At 42.4% G+C, this 21,758-nt stretch overlaps 1 protein-coding gene across 1 annotated transcript; it reads right to left on the bottom strand.

The window, feature by feature from the left end:
* Window positions 1–296: 296 nt before the first annotated feature.
* LOC306913587 (uncharacterized protein) lies at window positions 297–17,519 on the bottom strand. The gene is made up of 11 exons (XM_079490344.1): window positions 17,272–17,519; window positions 12,634–12,675; window positions 11,820–12,503; window positions 10,610–11,443; window positions 6,186–6,355; window positions 5,428–5,539; window positions 4,747–4,855; window positions 3,917–4,065; window positions 3,094–3,301; window positions 1,760–1,909; window positions 297–1,152 (listed from the first exon to the last, which is right to left on the bottom strand). The coding sequence occupies exons 2-11, from the start codon at window positions 12,666–12,668 to the stop codon at window positions 1,126–1,128; spliced, it is 2,478 nt and encodes an 825-aa protein (XP_079346470.1). The 5' UTR covers window positions 12,669–12,675; window positions 17,272–17,519; the 3' UTR covers window positions 297–1,125.
* Between the last annotated feature and the right edge of the window lie 4,239 nt (window positions 17,520–21,758).

The raw sequence follows: 21,758 nt of genomic DNA on the forward strand, positions 1-21,758 counted from the left end.
TATGATGTAAAACCTGTTTATCACAAAAATGCTTTTTTTTAACTCATGTCGTTTGGAAATAAAAGCTTCAACTCAAAAAAAAGCTTTAATGTTAATTGGTATTTACTGTTTCCAAGTACATACCAGTAGACATATTCTGCCCTGTATTGTTGAAAATGAAATATGTGAGGGAAGGTGCCGCCTGAAACACTTGACCCGAGGGACTCGCAATCGCAACGTGTAATCTGTCACGCTTTATTTGATCTAACCACTTTTCAATATGCCTAACACCCACTCAAAGCACAGACTAATCCAGGTTGAACAAGACAAACGTTTTATTTTGGACAATCATATATATATACAGCTCTGTAGAGCACTTAAGTCATAAAGACAGCAATGTTAAGGCTGGCACAATAGGGATAAAACAATACAGAAATTAAGAGATTATAACAAAACATGTGGAAAGCATACATAAACTTCCTTCAATCTCAAAATAACGCAATACCATAATTGGTAACGATTTAAATGCTGAATGAAACATTGCTTGTTACGTTCATCAGGAATGACTAGTTCCTGGTTATGCAGATGGATGGATAGATTAATGATTGACGGTGGGGGATATTGACGGAATACACAATTGGTGATGCTGTATAACATGTGATTTACAGTAACAGATATCTGCCCTTCTTCAAACAATAAGTGGGGGAAACAACAGAGACAGAGTTGTACATAAGTGTTTGAAGTGAATTGGCATAACGAATTAAGTGTGCAGAAAAATAGAAAGAAAATAAATTGATTAAAAAAAAAATCATAAAATCATAATGCAAAATTGCAAATTATCGTGCTACATATTATGATTACGGTTGCTAAAATAAAAATCTAAGATATACGTGTACAATAACTTCTGCAGGAACTACTGGAATACAAGTGGATTTCAATAGACTGAAATTGACACCATCTTCCCTCAGTAGCCCAATTATCTCCCTGGCCTGGACACTTTCTTCCCTTATGTCAACCGTGTGCCGAGTCCGCTCACCTGAGAGAGCCATCAGTAGTCATTCTGTCTTCTATTTGGTCAGTTTTCAAATTGGATTGATCTCAGCCAATCAGTAGCATCATAGGGGAGTTCTGAGCGTAGATTTTTCTTCATGTTGTCCAATCACCAGTTTGCACCTACAAGACAAAATGGCAGACAAAGAGTTCATCAAGGAGAAAGGAGGTGGTTTGCGTGTATGTGAGGTGAGGGAGAGAACAAGAGAGAAACGGAGAGTATAGATATAGTATAAAAGCAAAATGTGTGATGCAACAAAAATAATCAATCATAAATTATATAGATATAGATATAGAGAGAGAGATACAAAGTGATTATTCTGTGAAACCCCAAGAAGATACTGGTGAGATTTAAAACCCAGGCCATCAGGAGGGTTACTTTACTTATGGATCCAGAGACATGGGTTTTAATCACTACAAAATGAAAAAAACTATTATTTTAGCCAGGTGCTTAAAAGCGCCTGGACTAGATTTGCTACTTCTCTACCAGTGACCATAAAGACGACCTTAGTACACTTTCATGATTGGCTGCCTCTAAGCCAATGGGAGACTTACCTATAAAACCCATAGTCTGAACAGCTGCTGTTGTGTTAGGGGTTTGTAGAGAACGCAAGTGGTAAGTGGAACACGAGTGGCAACAGAAGCTAATCTTATGAGCCAACTGAGGCAGTTATGACATTCTTGTTTGATACACAGTCATTCTTGTTTGATATTTAGCATGCATATTTACATTGTTGCGGTTATTCTGCCATCTCATTTGCCCAGGACGGTTGCCAGGGCGATGGGTCCTCCTCTGGGGTCCCGAGTTCTGTCTGTGAGGAGCCCCTCTTCTTGGGCCCTGGGGAGAGTTCTGTCTGTGAGGAGCCCCTCTTCTTGGGCCCTGGGGCGAGGAGGGAAAAGGCCACTGGAACTTTAGACTCCTGATACGTTTACTCACGTCAGAGAATTCTGATTGTGTGTGTGTGCGGCACTGTGCGCGCATGTGCGTGCATACCAGTGTGTTTATGTATTACAATTTAGGCATTCAGCAGTAGCTCTTAATCCAGAGCGATTTACAGTAAGCAAGGACAACACAAAGTCATCAAATGCATAAATATTTATCTAGGATCATAAGTAAACCAAGAACCTATCATCAATCTAAACAGTAGAATATCCAAAGAAAATCAATAAGCTGTACATTGAAACTATAAACACTATACTATAGGATGCCCGGACAATTACGCTAATTTGAGAAATAGACATTGTGAGGACCAACTTCCTGCTTGAGGATTATTGAAGCCATAGAAAATCTAATCTGGTATTGCAAGACTTCCGCATTTATAAAAATTCTACTGTGCATGCTTCTAATATCATTCTGAAACGCTAGTACGCCTGCACTATAGAGCTTCGCATCCCGCCCCCTCCCGAGGACCAGAAGTGAATTCCCCGTTCATTTTCCTCAGACTTAAAAAGTATTTATATAAAGACGTTTACACCGCGGACAAAGCCAACTCGAGTTGTGACGACAAATGACAGTAAACACAATGTTTTGGGCCAATCAAATAATTTCTAAGAAGAAAAACATGGCAGGATAAAACTTATTTTGTTTTTCTTCTTACAAATTATTTGATCAGCGAAAAACATTGTGTTTGTCATGATGTGTCACAACTCGAGTTGGCTTTGTCCGTGGCGTAATCGTCTTTAAATAAATACTTTTTGAAAAGTCTATGAGGAAAATTAATGAGAAATTCACTTCTGGTTCTAGCGTCGTCATGAAAGGGGGCGGGACTGCAACGCTCTATTGGCTCCAACGTTGGAGCCATTGAAATGAATAGGTGGGAGGGGCCATCCGTTTTCAAGATATAACAATCTGGAGAAAGAGTAAAGGCTAATACATGTCTAACATACGTAAAAAATCCAAAATACATATGTGTAGTTGTAAAATAACAATCCTGTTCACTCTCATCTATCTTATACTGGGGGAACATTAGAGTATTTTAATTGTATTTCAAAATTGTGCAATTATCAATACTGGAGGCATTGCAAAAATCATACTATATAAATTAACAGTGTTCTGCTACTAACCATGTATCCTCTCCCTCTCCTCTGTTGCTGCCCCTGCCCTGACCATCTCTCCTGTTGCTGCACCTCCTCTGACCAGTTCTCCTCTTGCGGCTCCTCCCCTGACCAGCTCCGCTCTAGTTGCTCCTCCGCTGACCAGCCAGAAGATCCTTCTCTCTCACCCCGATCATTGGATTCCTGGTCATCATACTCAGCATTCTGAATCTGATCACTGACGAGAGAGACGGGAGCAGAGTTAGCAGAATTAACACAAAGGTCAGACATCATCGTGTACCTTTTGTATGTATGCCCTACTTCGATCATACTACAGCGTCACTCAAAAGTAGCACATCCACAAGCTAGAAATGTTGTGCTGCGAGCTTGCACATCTGCTATTTTGGCAGATGTGGAAAAATACAGAAGTTTTAGAAAATATATTTTTTTTTAATGTTTTTTTGTGTGGCTTTCGCCTTCATTTATTTTAATTTTTTTATGGAGGGACAGACAGTAGGCTGACAGGAAATGGGGAGAGAGATGGGGGGAAGACATGCAGTAAAGGCTGTCGGGATCGGGAGTCGAACCCGCGGCACACTGCCAGACTGGGTTACCAGCCAAGGTGCCAGGACCACTGAGCCATGGCCCAGGCCTAGAAAAGATTTTTAACATAATTCTTCTCTTCTGGCACAAAACATTTACAGATGTGGGCCCGCAGACAAATTCATATAAATTTGGGAGTCCTTGACTTGAAGACTAGGTAGGTAACGCATACATTTGCACAATACATCTAAACACATTGGTTCCGTGTTTAAACCGCCCACGAAAAGTTGACATATTCCTGCAGTCTTACCTCCTGACCCCCAGTGTGTGCTGTTTGGGACCTCCTCCAGGTATGGTCACCTTCACCCCCTCCAGCCTCTCCTGCCTCCGGCGATCCAGGTCATACCTCAGGTCCCCGGGGTCTCTGACCATCTGCTGCTGCTGCTGCTGTCTGGGGGGCTGTCCACACACACACACACACAAACCAATCAAAACTATACACATCATCCTCACAGACAAATCCAACCGACGAAGTGGTTCATTCTACATTACAAGCTGTATCCAAGACAGACATTTTTAACTGGCTAGTCAAGAAAAGGGAAACATTTTAAATCACATTGCATCTCCATATTTCAATTTTGTTTTATGTTTGTAAATGACTGCCTTAACCCATTTTGACCTGAGATCAGATTCTAAAAATGTCTTCTACATCCTGACAGATTTCTGAAAAAGCTATGTTTCTATGTCAGTCAAAAATAGCAGACCTACAAGCTCGTAGCGCGCCACTCGGTGGCACGCTATGAGCTTGTAGATCTGCTATTTTTCAATAGATAAAGCATAACATAATGCTAACACCAAAAGGGGTTCTCGCCCAAAATGGGTTAATTGATCATACTACACTAACTACAGCATCACACAAAAGTAGCAGATCCACAGGCTACTGTAGAAAGAAAAAACTCAAAATGACATGTTTTGAGCTTGTACATTGTCATTTCTTTCATTTGAACCCTGCAAAGTAACAGTCTTGGACATGTGAGGTTTTCACCCGACAGAGATGATGAACATATTCAGGAAATATAGGTTCAATGGGATATTTTGAGGTATTTGTGTCAAATAGATTGAGCTGATGTTATAGCTTACCTGCATGTCTCCCAATCTGGAAAACAGAGAATCATTGTGCATGTCTCCCAATCTGGGAAACAGGGGTTCGTCGTCTTCAGGTAATACAGTCTTATTCATATTGAAGCGTCTGAGGGAGGAAAAAGGAATTGCACACAGCAAACCTTTTAAAAATTGCCTTTATTGTTGTCCGTATCATTTTTATTTTGTATTGTATAATAATATTGAATAATAATATATTGTTTTATATATATATCGTTTGGTTAAAGTGCATTCACTGTGACGAAATGCTTTCGTTCACTACCTTTTTTCACTGACAAACTAAATAAAACTTAAGTTATGAGGACAAAAACTATGACTATTGACAATTTCTACAAATAAAAACTAGATGAAAAAATATAAAGTAATTTTATGCTTGGTTGGTGTCACGGTCCAAAATAGACATCTACAAGCATGAGCTTGTAGATCTGCAATTTTCTGCACACAGCCGAGTATGAATCGGGCATTACGACGCCATCACGGCACGCCAAAATACATTTCAGTCGACTAAATCAACTGTAGTTAGTCGACTAAAACCCTATATTTAGTCAACTAAAACTAGATTACTAAAATGTGACTAAAACTAAATGGGATTCAATTCAAAAGACTACAACTAAAACTAAATAAACATTTGCTGAAACTTGGCACTGGCTGGAGACATACCTGTTCAGAGTAAGATGCTCCTCCACGGCATGCTCCTTCTCTGGGGGGCCGCCCTCCTTGAGAACCGCAAAACGCTCAGTCAGTGTGGTTCCATAACCTCCGAAATACAGCTCTGTCCAGAAGAAGGAAAGAAAGGGCAAAAGATTAAGTCCACAGACAGAATAAACGGGTACTTTCAACATAATTTATCCCTTATTAGGATCCCTGGTAGCTATAACTATTACCAAGGCAATGTGGGGTTCACAGGAATAGACCTGCATTAGTGAAATTACAAACAGAAGAGGCTAGCAGCCACAGACATAATTGACTTGCAGACACAAGAAACTTACTTTAGATCTGTGTTATTTTAGCTATGAATATATAGCACATTGGTTGGCTATTCAAAAACAGTATATACCGTACAAGCTCATTAACCCTTTTAGATCAGAGACCAGATTCTACAAAATGTCTTCTAAATCACCTGTGTTTCAGTGGTGGTTTTCAAACTATTTATTTTCATGTCAAGAACCCCAAAAAATATCTGTATTTGGCCACCGACTCCCATCTGAAAAAATGTTGTTCAAGGGACCTCCCAGAAGCAAAGATTTGAGTTAAAAACGTTCGCTCTGAAGGAATATATATTCAAAGATTTGCGCCACATTTTCACGACTTTTCAAAAATAGCTAAAGTATAACATAATGCTAAAAACACCAAAAGGGGTTGGTTAACCATGTCCAGTCTGCCAACTGAATGTTTATACACAGCACGCACACACACACCTTTAACCTGATGCACCAGTGTGATGATCTCCTGGGCAAAGGTCCCAGTGTGCATGGAGCTCTCGCGGTAGGTTCCAGAATGCTCCAGCATGGGCAGGAAGTCGAGACGTTGGCGGCCCACATTGACCAGGTCCAGAGACAGTTGTCTGTCTGAGGAAAAACACTGCTGGCTGCAGGAGGAGGAAACGGGAATCAAAACCAGTGATAACAGTGACAGGGGGGGTATACTGCTCGGTTGATGAGCCAAAATGGTATAAAGAATGTGCAACAACACACTCACTGGATTGTGATTATAAACATGCTCTGATGAGCAAAGACTTAAGGCGAGCAATCAAATTTAGTCAAAATGCTCGGCTGCATAATTTAAAATTTCTGCATTTCATATCTGAATGAATTTGAAACAGAAGTGACTTAATTACCTTACCGCAGAAACTTACCTGTCACACAACCTCATTGGTAGAACAGCCTGCCTATACATCCTAACTACATGCTATTCCAAAAAACGATATAGCTTCTAAAGGAAGCGAATAAAGAGGGAAATTAAAACAATTCTGAATATGGTTTTCTGTGAAAAGGTTTGAAATTTCAGCCGTAAATTGGAAAGATCCCTTTCTGCAACTGTGGCAGGTCAGTGTAAAGGGCCGGGTGAAAGTTCACACTTCTTTCCCTTTCATTGCTCGTCTCCATGTCCTTCTTGAACTTCTTCTTGTTGTTTCAGAGCTGGATGATGTTTCAAATGGACAGAATTAAAATCACCTCTCAAACTTATTATCCCGTTCACGGCACTTCAAACATCTTCTTCTATTGAGACCCACTGGAATGCCAGTTATTCATGCCACCAGTTTTTAAGCCAGTTGAGCTGTAAAGGAGACATCTTGCCTGCTTGTTTCATGATGGATTCAAGGTTTCTCCAGCATGATGGGTCTTCTTCAGAGCAGTAGTAAGCAAGGTCTGTCGATCTTCAGAATCGACAGAAACGTAGCACCAATTACACAACTCAATGGTTTGTGGATCTTCATTTTCATTTTCACTTTGATCACTGGTCTTCTCATCTTCATCATCATCCTCCTCCATGTAGCTGAGTGATTCGATAAGCAATTAGTAACCTGAAGATCAGCCCCATCTCCACAACAGGTACATACATACATACATACAAACAGCCATGAGTTTTTTTTTTTCTGTCAGGTATATTTGAGGAAGATCTCACGCCTGCTCAATCATTGCCGTCTTCTCTGGTAAATGTTGTATGCATATATATTTTTTAAATCATCAAATGTCCACTTCCTCAAGTTCCTCTTTTTAGTTTCCATGAGAATGTTCTTGCCGTGCACGGCTAACATCCCCATGTTTTCCCTCGGTATGAGAAAGGACAATGGCACTTGAGTCTTGTTAAGCCATTGTTGCACCACAGCTGAAGTGGACCTCCTTGATGAAGTGATATAGCTGTACAGCACCGCCTGGCCCTGGGCGCACACAAATATTTGGTGACAGAGCCATAACATTTAACATAACAACACTTGCTGCTTGGGTCATGATCTGTAATGTAGCATCTTCATAATGGGAAAGGTTCTCAGGCAAAGCCAGTCTTCTTTGATGCAATTAAAGATGGGCAAGTCATTCCAGATCTGATTTCTCCATGTGGACAATTGTTGGCTTTTGGCATATCACATTTCTCTGTGTTGCTCCGGCATCCTGAACAATGGTGGTGGTCTCAATGCTTCAAATGGCAAGCAAAGAATACATGATCATGGCTAAGTCAGTTCAACCTCAGGCAGATGGTGTAGCATCAATTCCAAAGCCGTTGGACTCACATTAGTCTTCAAAGTGAGTGGTTTATCATGAGATCAAGATGTCAAAGGAGCACTCCTGTTCTTTAAGTATGAGAGGTTTTTTTTTATCCATTATGGTGTGAGAGAGATATTTACGCCCCATTGTTTTGCTCTCCTAGCCTCGGTACCTAGGCTTTTATTTTCGTTCGCATTCGGCTCAAAAAGAAAGGCCTGGGGAAACGAGACACATTTCCTGGTCTAGGAGTGGGAGTGAACTACAGTGTAGAGGAGCGTCGCTCCAAATTTGGCGACGTCAATGTTGTCCGCTGTTTTCTACCTGGGAGGGCAGGGGTGGAGTCGGGCGGGCACTAACCAATAGGATCCAACGCCGTGATCTTGGTGGCATCTGCCCCTCTATACCAGAAATCACGGTGGCTGGGCCAGGCTATTGTTCTCCAAAAACAGAAGATGTGTACGGACAGGTCATTTCTATATTCTTCTTACCAAGTAACCTTTATCACTTAGGGGGGAGTGGTCTTCAGTCAAACAAATGATTGTTGATTTCTTCAGAGGAACAAGAATGTTCTTGTGTTGAAAATTCAGCAATTCATTTTTCCCCCTTATGACATCTTCTTCACCAAAACATCATCAGTACTACAGTTTTCCTTGGTGAAAACAAGTCAGTCAGGTCATTTGTTATGCATTGCCATTGCCCAGTTTTCCAAATGAACAGTTCTAGCTTGGAATTTTAGTTTGTTTGTTGTTGGTTTGCTGTCGTATGTTTTTTTTCGTATGCTCTTTTCATGGTGGTCTCTCTTTCTGTGATCTTCCAATATACAGCATGTAGGGATGTGACATGTGCCATTGCCCAGTTGTCCTCATGAACAGTTCTAGCTTGGAATGATTTTGTTTGTCGTTGGTTTGTTGTTGTTGTTTGGGGCGGGGGGGGGGGGGGGGGGAAGCCATTTCTTCTGATTTCCTCCTTGCATAAAACTACTTCTGGCTGCTTCAGAATGTGAGCCTCCCACCTCTTTCCTTTCTCTGTGATCTTCTATAGCATGTAGGGATGTGAGGAACTTATGTAGCTTCAGTCATTTCGTTATTTGACTCCCTTCATTTCTAGTTGACTAGTCTGTCTTGAGGTCTGAAATTAGTGCTCTGTAGTGTCCCTTTTTATCATTATCTTCCCTCTTCAAGTTACACATCCATCCATTTGTCAGCTTAATACCAACGGTCTGGTGGCATGTCTCACAACAATCTCTCAATGGGAGGTGGATGGCGTTTCCAGGTTTGCTGTTGATATCAAGCCGACACAAATCATCAATTCGAATTACTGATTATTCCTCCACATTTTCTTCTTGTATTCAAGAGGAATGTCTTTGTGATTAGTGTAATCTTCTTTTGACAAAATGTGTGAGCATCAACCCGTCCTCAAAATGTATGTATGCATGTCGAATAATTAAGTTGAAATGATGCAGCATAAGCGATCCATCTGTCCATTACCTTGGGGGGGGGGGGCAAATGGAATGTGGCAAACCATGGTCACCATGTTTTCAGCAAGGTGTTATTTTAAAGTCTTTTGGCATTTTTTCTTCATATTTTTTTCCTCGTGAGGAAAAGGGCAAGGGCTGGGGTACTTCCAAAAGCCTGTGAAATGTAAGAGATTCCCCTTTACAGAAGATGAGTAGTTTACAATTCAGAGGCACTGGTGATGTCTACAGCCGTGCTGTCTCATGAAGTCATCTGTAGGGCGAGGTCACGTGCACACATCCGCCTGGGTGATGGCAGACTGCTGGGCGAGTGCTGGCGCTTCGGCATGGGGGGTCAGATCAACATATGGAATGAATTCTGTACTAGATATGGCATGTATTGAGTGTACAGGGTTTGATGAGGTCAGTCGGGTCAGATCAACATGGAATGTCAGAACAGATCAGCTCCATATAAGGAGATCTAATGGTGGCAGCGGGGGCAGTGTCTTGTGTACAGGGTTTGATGAGGTCTGACCATATATGGAGCGTGTCTTGAGTGTACAGGGTTTGATGAGGACAGATCAACATATGGAATGTCAGAGCAGGTCAGCTCCATATATGGAGATCTAAGGGTGGCAGCGGGGGCAGTGTCTTGAGTGAACAGGGTTTGATGAGGGCCCATGTAGGGCCAGGCCTTCATTTTCAGGCCTGTTGAGAATTGAGGCCTGTTTTCTCCAGTTGCCGGGCACGGCTGCACTAATAACTTTGGGGCGGGCCCGTCTAGAGATTGAATGGACAGGTATCAGTCAAAAGGAGACATCGAAGAGGAAGGATGGGTGGGGTTGGATCAACATCTGGCATGTCAGAACAGGTCAGCTCCATATATGGAGATCTAAGGGTTTGAGGTCAGATGTAGAGGTGCTGGCCGGCTCCATATATGCAGATCTAGGTGATGATCCAGTCCTCTCCATGTATGGCTATTCAGGGTTTGATGAGGTCAGTGTCGTGATCTTCATATATGAAGACTGACCGACAGGTGTTGAGGTTTTCATAGTATTCTGCGGTCAGGTTTTTTCCAACTGTATTGGTTTTCTTCTAAACTCTTCTTACAGCATCGTTCAGTGAGCTCTGGGAAAAAAGCATGAACTTCCACCCTTCTCCTTATTTTATTTATAATATACTCTACCTGTTTTGGTTCACGGGCCGACTCATGTCCACTTTGATGGTCAGCGTCTCCTCGGTTACAACGGTCATTTCCTTGGGCTTTTGCTGGCTGTTCCATGTATGCTCCCGCCCACGGGGCATTTTAGGCTCCATGTCCTCTTCTGTCCAGCCGGGATCCTCTTCCCTGGAGCCAATGTAAAAGTCTCCCGCACCAGCAGAGCGGTTCTCCCGCCTTTGGGGTTGCTGTGGAGGACCTTGCCGCTCCTGAGGAGGGTGATGTACGGGAGGGTGGTTCCTAGGGGGACCAGTTCCCATCCTTCGGCCCCGGATGGGATTCATCCTCCCCCTTCCTCGATCAGGAGGGCTTCTGTCTCCGTAGCTCGGAGAACCACCTCTGTCAGGAAAGCCCGTGGGACTGGTTCTGTCTCGTCGCACAGGGCTCCTACTTTGTTCACGATCACGACCAGGGTCTGCATTGTCATCGTGAAGGGGCCGATACCCCAATTCTTCCCTGGGGTTGGCTCTGTTCACACGACCAGGTTCTCCATTGTCATCGTGAAGCGGTCGATGATGCCTCAATTCTTCCCTGGCGTTGGATCTGTTCATCCTCCTGAACTGCTCATGCAAGGAGCCTTTTTGTAGGGGGCGACTCTCTCCATCCAAGTCCAGGTCACGTGGCTCCCATTGCGATGGTCCACTGTTTATGATGCCGTGGTCGTGTTCAACGATAACTGGTCGTGCACCCCGATCCTCCCTGTGGGAGAAGGCTTTCTGGGGACCCCTGAGTTCTCGATCACCTCCTCCAAACCCATCTCTAGGCTTCTCTGGTGAACTAAACTCCTCTTCTTTCCCGTACCTGTGTTGACATAAGAGCAGGTGAAACTGTTCAATGATATACAAGAACAGTGATGTAATTTGCCTAATTGCCTCACTCGATTTATTTATTCTAATTCAAAAGTACTTAACTATCTCAACAATTGTTTTTTCCTTCCAAGAATTACCTTTAAATGTGGCAAAAATGTGGATAGTTAATTAACATCTATATTCACCACACAGAGACAATTTACAAGGGTTAGAATATAAAAAGCAAGAAATAATGCTTCTAAAGAATGTGACAATATCGAACGACGGAGGTGGTCAAGTTTCCCCATTTCCCTGGTAAGATGGCAGCTCCTCTGCATTCTTCTTTTCTGTTTTTCCCCTTGATAGCAGCATGAACCACTCTTAATTACCCATGGTTCAAAGCATCATCCATCTCTCTCCTGTGCCTGTTTGATAAGGCGGGGCTTCTTTCATGGTGTGGTTCTGCTCGTCGTCGTTCCTTGTACGGACCCTGTGGGTCTTTCCTTCCCTCTCTTTGTCCATGGTCATGCGATGTTGACCGGGCACCGCTGTCCCTTGACCTCCCGCGATTCTCTCTCGACAAGTTTATCGCATGCTCTCTCTGTTGTTGGTGGTTGTGATGTGACGGAGCTGTGGGGTTAGGCAAGAATCTCTCCCTAGGCAGCTTCTGAGGCGACTGGTGTTGCCTTTCGTCATTTTTAAAGACCCTCAAGTGTCCTCTTCCTCTGTCACCACCTTCATGTCTGTACAAAGGCTGCTTTGGAGACAGCCTCCTACGCTCGGCATAGCCTGGCTCCCGAGGCTGGGAGGGTGGTGTCCTCCGGCCATACTCCTCTGGGTGGGGGTGAGGATGGAGAGTTGGTAACCAAAGAAGGGAGGGAGGCGTCCGTCTCTTCGCCGCATGGAGAGTATCATCTTTGAAATAGTCCCAATGTTCTCCAGCATCGTCTCTAGGGTGTCTGTTACGCTCATCCGTTTCTGTCAGCCCCATGTGAGATTCCACGTAGTCGTCACTGTTCCAAGGGGGCCTCCGTGAATGGCTTCCTGCGCCTTCATGCCTTGGTGGACTCGTTCTGCATAGGGAACATTTGACAAGGCAATTAATAAAACCCATCTCTTTATTTAAATCTATTTATTAGAGTCCAAGTATACTCATAGTTGAAATTACAGTTATGCAGATCAGCATGATGAAAATGAATTCACCTGTAGCGTGGCGATCGCGACCTCTGTCTTGACATTATCCACCTTGGTTGGAGAAAAAGAAACAATAGTATACTGGTATTATAAAAGAAAATCACACACAGCAAATATGTTGTTGTATGCATGACAATCCGAGCAGCTGAACATGTGCAAAGAAATGTTTATTATTTATGCAGAAACTATAGGTTACGGATGTAACCCTGGTTAATTAAATAAACAAGCGAGGAAGCTCGCATTTGTAGATTGCACCTCCTGGCGTGATCACAGAAGCATTACATGATACACTCTCAGGCAATTGATTGACTGGGTTTTAGACCAACGGGCGCCTAGATCCACCCCCTCCAGCTTGGTGATAAGACGCCGCCGCCACCCAGAAATTGTCTTCACTTAGATATCGTGGAACCTTCTCATGAGGCATTGCTTGTCTTATTAAAGGGTAAGACCACTTTTTTAGAGGTTTGGGTTGTTTTCTTACCTTATTATGGTCAAACTAGTCCAGTCCAGGAGTTATTTCGCTCCATAGTGCAGTTTTACAGAAAATAACGTTATAAAAATACCAGCCCATTGACTTCCATTGTAACGGGGAAACAGCTCTCAAAATCACTCTTTTAGTTCGTAAACAAACACAAACAAAGTTGTTTCAGACAATATAGAGCAACACCAAAACTCATGTGGTTTTATTTTTTCATAAAAATGTTAACTTCCTGTTGATTTGTCCATTTTTATTCAGAAGAAAACCCGGACTGGATCCATGGATCCGGATCCAGATCTTCATATAGTAAAATCAACAGGAAGTTACCATTTTTATGAAGAAATAAAACCACATGAGTTTTGGTGTTGCTCTATATTGTATGAAACAACTTTGTTTGTGTTTGTTTACGTACTAAAATAGTGACTTTGAGAGCTGTTTCCCCGTTACAATGGAAGTCAATGGGCTGGTATTTTTATAACGTTATTTTCTGTAAAACTGCACTATGGAGCGAAATAACTCCTGGACTGGACTAGTTTGACCATAATAAGGTAAGAAAACAACCCAAACCTCTAAAAAAGTGGTCTTACCCTTTAAGTCACCAGAAAAAACTGACAGACACTAGATCAGTCATATGCTTAGTGTAAGCATAGGAGTAAGAATCCTCCGGCCCAAAGGCCGGTAGGAAAAAGGAACAACAGATCCAGACCAAACCCTTCTCTGTTGCCTAAAGGATCTGTCCCTCACCTGGAGGCCATGCCAAGGACTGCATGCACCATCGGCACAGCTGTCACATCCAGTTTGTAAAAGCTGGCAAAAGTTGAGGACGCCCAGCTTAGTTGCAGCGGTGCACACTTCCAGGATCGACACCCCCCTGCAGAGAGCCAAGGATGCCAACATACCTCTCAACGTGGACTGCGCCTTCACCCCTATGGAGGGCTGCAGTCCCTTACACGAGTATGACCACTCTATGGCTTCTACTATCCATTGTGAGATCCTCACCTTGGATATAGCCTCATGTGGAGCCCCCTCTGCTGAAGCCCTTATGGCTGCATCCACCGCACACTAAGGTTGGGCGATATGGCAATTTTTTTCAATCGCCCATCGTCTGTCCAAAAATCGCCGATGTCATAAAAGTAAAGTGAGAACAGCTCACTGTGGGTAGCAAAAAGGCCAGATCCAATCGCTCTCAAGGCGCCGCATCCTGCCTGTTTTTGCAGCGCCGTTCGCCACACGTTGAGAGCTTGCAGATCTGTTTTTGCAGCGCCGGTGTCAGGGTAACAAAATAAGAGATAAACTACAGGCGGAGATGAAGTGAAGTTGAACAGACAAGCTAACAGCACCATGGCTGGTGAGTGTTGTTAGCTTAGCCTGCTGCAATGCTGACACGTTATCACTCGCTCCTCGTCTTTTCTTTATTGGATTTGGTGCAGTTGTGGAACCAGAATCGGCTCCCGTCTGAAAAAACTCAAAACCTGCCGAAGTTTTTATTAGCTTTTATTAGCAATGCTGGTGTGTTCTCTAAAGTGAAGACAATGGGTGGCACCTTTATCACCAAGCTGGACGGGGTGGGTCTAGGCGTCCATTGGTCTGAATGAAACCCAGTCAATCAATTGCCTGTGAGTGTATTGCTTCTGTGATCAGTCACACCAGGAGGTGCAATCTTCAAATGCGAGCTTACCTCCTGAAGTTTCATTTAAATTAACCCAAGTTTATAGTGTTAGTGCCCGGGCGCTAGGAACAAAATGAAAGGAAGGGAGACGAGTCACGTGACTGGATGCCGGGGATGTGCCATGATGCTCATGGGTGGCAAATCTTGCACGGGAAGTTCGATGAAAAACATGGCAGTGGATGTAGCCGGCTGGACCTGCTCTTGAACAAACACTATTTATGAACGATTGCGAACTTTGTCATATAATCGGTTCAGAAATATAAAAGACGACATATCACAGGCATGTGCACAGTACATTTTATTGGGGCACCTAAAGATTAGCAGGTATCATTTCTGTCCCGAGATTTGGTTGCCAGACAGGAAACGCCGGCAATGATGTGTTGTCTTTTAATTTCCAGAAGAGATCATTTTACAATGGTCTTAATCATTCAGAAATAGTGTTTGTTCATATGCTTGTCGACACAGCTCAATTGACTTCAATGTATTCCACCAGAGTTTGGGCAGCAGTTTACCACAGAGTTACGCAAACTCTGTTCACTTCATGGGGCCAGTCCAATGGCGGCTCTTCTACATTTCTATTCTATTGGTATTTGAAGGCTTCAAATAGGGACAACCGGAGGTTTACGGAATGCATTGGAGTCTATAGAGCGTACCAAAATCTCCTTGAGGGGGCGTCAACATATGTGTCACGTGGTAGCGGCCGCCATACTGGGATTGTCTGGTTTGTTTACAAAGTGAGCGACTATCCGTGTGCGTTCTTTTTTTAAACACCAGAGGGAGTTCAACAAACGACGTGCAACCATTCTAAACTGACATCTCACAATGTAAGGTATGTTAAGCCCGACCTTTTTTCTTTCCATTCTGGTGTTGGCTCACTGTGTTGTCGCCAGGAACGAGCTCAATGTTTACAAAAACAGACCGTCACTCTATTCTGAGTCATGTGGGCTAGTTTAAATCCCACAAAAATGGCACCGCTAGCTTTCAGACGCCGCCCTCCTTTTGGTGACGTACACGTTTTTACAAACTATAGGCTCACGCGAGAGTACATGTGACCGTGCTGTTTTCTGCCCCCTCAATTTCGCAACTCTTCTATTAGATGGCTCTGCCACCGAGTGTGACGAATCTGACGACTGGAATTGCAGGGTAGAGAAAATTACGTTGGCGACCCTTAAAGGTGTAGTGAAATTTTCACACTTTTAGACCATAACCGTGGTCATCATATGGGCATACCTAACAATGGACGCCCAAAAAAAATGGGCAAATTCTTATGTGTGTTTTTATATCAAAAGTCCATAAAAAAAATGTTTTAATTACTTCTTGAAAACGAAAATGTGCTGCGTGAGGCCCACATCAATAAAAGCCAAGAAAAATGAAGCTCACCAGTTTGATTCCCATTGCTTCCTTGTCCTCCTCCACAGCTGGTTTTGATTAAAGAACTACTCAATGTCTGGATGTCATTCAAGATGACATCCAGACAGTGTATTACTCGTTTTAAACGTAATCATCACGCTAAAATATTTATATAGGTTTTGTATAGGTTAGAAATAATCCCCTGGCTTTGCCCCACGTCTTTCTGTCACTTTGTTTACAAACGTGACAGGAAGTCATGGACTTGGAGGACCCCAGAGTAATATAGTAAGAGAGTGGCGACACTAGCGTTGACTCCCATTGTAACAATGGAATGCGGAAGTGCTCATTCTATCTCAATGGGATAGTTCCAGCCATAGGAGCAATGTTTGGAACTATAGCCCATAGGCACCTGCTTTGCGGCGAGATCAAAGCGTGTCGCTACTCTCCTACTCTACACTCTGGAGGACCCATAGCCTGGAGGGATGCGACGCTCTGATTGGTTCAGAAACTTCAGAGCCAGCGTTTCAAGCTGAAACTTCAAAATAAAATGCCCACCATTTCCGTTTCACTACACCTTTAAGTCCTTCTTTCATTTATTCCTAGCCCGGGCCTAAACACTCTAGTGTTCAGGAAGTGGACCATACTTCATTTATTCTAGCATTGTAACCCGGCTGCAAAATAGGTAGCTTAATTTGTAAAGTTGAAAAGTAATTTGCACGACTGTCGCGTGGATAAAAAAATAACAGCCAGTGATTTTTCGGCAAGCTAACTTGTGACACCGTCGTACTTCTGAGTATAAACGAGGCTTAGCATAATAGTTACTACAGCAACACACTCACAGCTAGCACCAACAAACAGTTTAACAACCAAGACAACTCTCCCCGGTGCCTTAACGCCTTTACCAAACTGTTATGAGGTGTAAGTTATTCTAATGGGAAATGTTGCAGACAATATTCATCTGCGACACACATGATGTGCCACACGAAGCTAATAAGCTAATGTTAGCCGACATGCAAGTGCTAAAGACTCGTAAATACTAACGTCGCGTGAATAGTGGACACATTTTCAGTTGTAAAAACGTCATTTCTGTCTGTGTAATGAATTGATAACATTAATAATATTAATATTAACGCTAACGCGTTTCTCTTACCTCAGTGCACGTCCCTGGGGTCAGTGACTACTAGCTAAACTAATAAATGTCTATCTACAGGATGTACGACGACACAAACACATTGAACAACTAGCAATAGCATGTAAGGATAATGGTAAATATTGTGCTATAATGTATACGTAGTCTTTAAACATAATATAATGTAGTGTTGTTGATGTGGATGGACGTCCTTCCCTTTCCGCCTTGCACAGCAATGTTGCACGCCACAGACGCAGCACCCGCGCGCGAACTCTTGGAACGAGAACTGGAGGTTGCCAGAATTTGGTCTATGAAAAAAGCCCAAAATACATCATCGAAAATAGCCGATTTACACGCTCAGATATGCGACGCGTTGTGCGCTTGTAGATCTGTGATTAAAAAAAGAATCTTGAAAAGTGACAAATGTGCATGTGGAACAGTGGAATATTGCAACCATATTTTCAATCAACTTTACAGAAAAAATAAGCCCACAAGTCGCTTATAATAAGCGGACATGGCATCTCTGGTTGCAACAACCATTGCGTAAACGTGCATACGAATACCACCACCTACTGTACTGGAGTAAGCCTACTACTACTTCACATATATATTGCATATAATAGGCAAATAGAATATATTTGTAACTTTATATTATTGAATACAAATTTGACCAATCTGGATGGTATGTTAATAGGCTACAATATAACTTATACCCTGTTAACTTATACAAGGCTTCTTTGACTATGCATGCACCTCCTGGTACCACAGCACCGGCTCTCAAAGGCCCTTAAAACTAGGCTCCAGACCTCCCAAAACAAACTGGTCAGGCTCCTACTTGGCCTCACCCCCCGAACCCACCTCACCCCTGCCCACTTTGACAGACTGGCATGGCTTAGGGTCGGCGACAGAGTACAGCATCTTGCAATGGGTCTGGTCCACAAGATTCGATACTCCACCAAGATACCCATGTACCTGTGTAGATACTTCCTTAATGTTAACGAAGTCCACACCCACAACACCAGAGGGAGTGCAACGAACCATGTTCAACCCAGATTCGGCACAAACAAGGGACTAAATTATTTTCGCTCCTATGCCACCAAAATGTGGAACGCCCTACCAACAGTCATTAAGACATGCAAATCCCTTGACTCCTTCAAAACCGCTCTCAAAGGGCACCTACGGATGGCTGCAATTCGAAACTGGCCCCCGTAAAATCTGAATCCCCCCCCACCGCCCCCCCCCCCCCCCCCCCCCTTTTCCCCTCACTGTATATGTTTCTTTTCCCTTTTTACCTCCATTATGATGAATTCCTGTACTGTTCTTTGTCTATATAGAAGTGTCTATTTGTATGTCTCTTAATGTTTTGATGAATTGAACATGGTGGACCCTGTTGTAAACAAGTGTAATGCTTAATTGGGTCGTCCACTCACAGTTAACCTTTGTATTGAGTTTGTGCTTGAAATGTACTGTAATTCTGCAAACTGTTAATAAAATTTTCAATCAGTCAATCAATGTTGTATTTGGTCTCCCTGCTCTTCTATTGATTCATAAATCATGTTAGGCCTACTGGTTTGAGTTTGACACAAATTTTGACCTGAATGTCAACATTTATTTCTCTCTGTAGAACAGTAACGCAGCTTATGATTTCTCTATTTCAGGGGTTCTCAAACTTGATTTAACTCTGGGAGTTAGACCTGAAGGGTCTATTTGGAAACCCCTCAAGTTGAAATAATACACAAATAGGCCTACAGCATACACACGATCTATAGCTCTGGTCCATTGATTGATTGATTGACAGTTTGCAGAATTACAGTACATTTCAAGCACAAACTCAATACAAAGACTGTTAACTATGAGTGGACGACCCAATTAAGCATTACACTTGTTTACAAGAGGGTCCACCATGTTCAATTCATCAAAACATTTAGAGACGTACAGATAGACACTACTATATAGTCAAAGAACAAGGATTCCAAATATAAGTTGCAGTCACAAGCTCCCGAGGATTGTTTTTGTTTTCCTCGGCTTTATCATTGATAAAGTTACTTTTGGCTGATTTGGTCATGGCAGTTACACTGTTTCTTAGCTTGTTACGTTGGGTTTTTAGGATGCCCAGTTGGGTTTGGAGATCACTGTCGAAGCGCTTGGCTAGCTTGGACTTGCATTTAAGAAGTTTAGAGCATTTTTTGTCTCTGGCTTTCATTGCAGTCAGTATGTCCGAATTCATCCATGGCTCCGAGCTCTAATGCGACGCATTAGAGCTATGGACCAGAGCTAACACAAGATCCATCTTTCCATTACCTTGGGGGGGAAATGTAATGTGTCAAACCACGGTCAGACACCCTGGACCCACTTTTAGAACCTCTCTACTGCTCTATTTAATAAAGAATTCATATATTTTAAATTAATAATAATTATACACCTTGTCAAATTCCAACAAATATAAATGATAATGATTTGGAAAATGATTAATATTCATAACAGAGATGGACATTAAACAACTTCCCAGCACAGAGTCAGACACATTTTTACTGTAGTTGCCTACTGTGTGCAGTTAAGTGCAGTGATATTGTTTCAACGTAAAATATAACACTAAATCAGTTTTTAAAGTGGGATAAAATGGATAAATAAAGCCTTTAACGATCACCCACCTATGGAAGACCACCAGTCTCCAAAAACAAAAACCACTATGAAATAAGCAAAGCAATAAATAAATGAATGCACTTAATTGTGTGTTGTCCTGACTCCGCTAGGCTATATGAGCTTGTATTTTAGAAAAACGTGGAAAATATTCAAATCTTTACTTCTGGGGGTCCCTGGACAATATATTTTGAGATGGGGATCCATGGCCAAATACATTTCATTTTGTGGGTCCTTGAAATTAAAAAGTTTGAGCATCACTGCTTTAGAAGATATTTGTATAGAATCTGTCTCATCTCAGGTCTTAATTGTTAACTGTTCTATTCCAACACTTAAAGTAAGCGTGAAGGTGGGTGATTTATGCTTGTACTTAGGCCCCAGTGTCGCCTAAGTATCAGGCCTACTGTCACAAAATGGTGTAAAAGCAAAAAAGAATGCTTAACATTAACATTTATGTTAAGAATTATTAGGTTTTTATATATAAAGTATCTCCCTTTTGCGTGTGCAAAGTCATCTGTATTTGAAAAGCTGACAGACTTTGTGACCTGACTATTTCAGACATTGGTCGTGGTGTTGTGTGAATTCATCCATTTCACTGACACAAATGGCTTGATGAATTTTTATTGTTCTTTTTCAGCAATTATCCATGCACCACATCTACAACATTATATTCCACCAAGCTGCAGTGACATAGAATTATGTAATATTGTTTGTTAAACATTCTGTTCCTTATTTTTTATCTGTATACAAGGGAACCCTTACAACCAAAATGACCCAGGAAACCTTTACATGAACATCAATAGAATCTGAAAAATAATGATCAAATATGGAAGGACTACTGACACACACACATGGTAACAAAAAAAACAATAGATATAGGATTAGTGTGACTAACACTTAATTCTTCTCCAATAATGACCATCCCTTGAAGTAACATCTTACAGCTGTACTAGAATAGCAAGCACCCATGCTGTGCGACGCAGACCCTGAGAGCAAAGCAAAGTCAAACAGGTGTTACGGAAAACTGTGTGCAGCAACAGAAAGCAAAAGAGTGACTCATCCGATAGTCACAGCAGGGAGTGAAGTCCCGGCCAAGTGAGATCTTTGAGAGGTTTAAGGCCTCAAGGTAATGACTTACAGTATGTATGTGGTGATGGCTATTGTTAAACGTTGCAGACTGGGTTTTTAATCGGTGAGGTACAGTAGGCCTATATTTTAATAGTAATTGTTTGAGTTACAGAATGAGAAATCCGGACAATGTGGAGCAGAGGTATACGCATCTTCAGAGCAGTGACACACGTCAAAGTGCGAGCAAAGCTACATGTAGCACAGTTGCAGTGAGTCTTAAGCCTGGTTCACACTCAAGTTGCATGACGGTGTGTTTTCACTGTGCGACACTGGCACGCAACGCACTCTAGTATAAATCACACTTTAATTAAACAAAGAGAATGCACAGTGTCAGTATATCTTCCACCCTGCACTTAAAGATACAGGGCATTCAAAAAACCCTACCCAGTTGTTGTTGATCCCCCCCAACCCCTGATTGATATTTTGTATTCTAATGGAATGTTATTCCTCTCCTCTACCCTTGCTTCGGTTCCAATAGATCAAAGGACGAGCAGCAGAGAAACTCAAAGCTATAGGCTATGTTTTAAGGATTAACAGCAGGATTATAATCAGTGGTCAATAGATTTTCTCCAGTCTTCAGGATGATAGCATATCTATTATCTACAGTAGTACAACTGGTTAGCCGGATTTGAATATAGGTCATGGTAAGTTGGTTCAGTAGACCTCAATGTCAATGGAACAGCAGGTCTGTGGTGGCAATGACCACAAATCAACCACCAGAAACACTGACAAAAACAGTC

Source organism: Electrona antarctica, assembly GCF_951216825.1.
Source record: "Electrona antarctica genome assembly, chromosome: 20".
In the NCBI taxonomy this organism is placed as follows: domain Eukaryota; kingdom Metazoa; phylum Chordata; class Actinopteri; order Myctophiformes; family Myctophidae; genus Electrona; species Electrona antarctica.

What these genes read in the sequence shown, in the direction of transcription:
- LOC306913587 (XM_079490344.1), bottom strand. Translation starts at nt 12,668, where the DNA reads ATGTCAAGACAGAGGTCGCGATCGCCACGCTACAG. An exon ending in TCGCGATCGCCACGCTACAG is followed by an intron (nt 12,504 to 12,633) that starts GTGAATTCATTT and finishes TTCCCTATGCAG; the next exon opens with AACGAGTCCACCAAGGCATG. An exon ending in CCAGATTGGGAGACATGCAG is followed by an intron (nt 4,066 to 4,746) that starts GTAAGCTATAAC and finishes GTGTGTGGACAG; the next exon opens with CCCCCCAGACAGCAGCAGCA.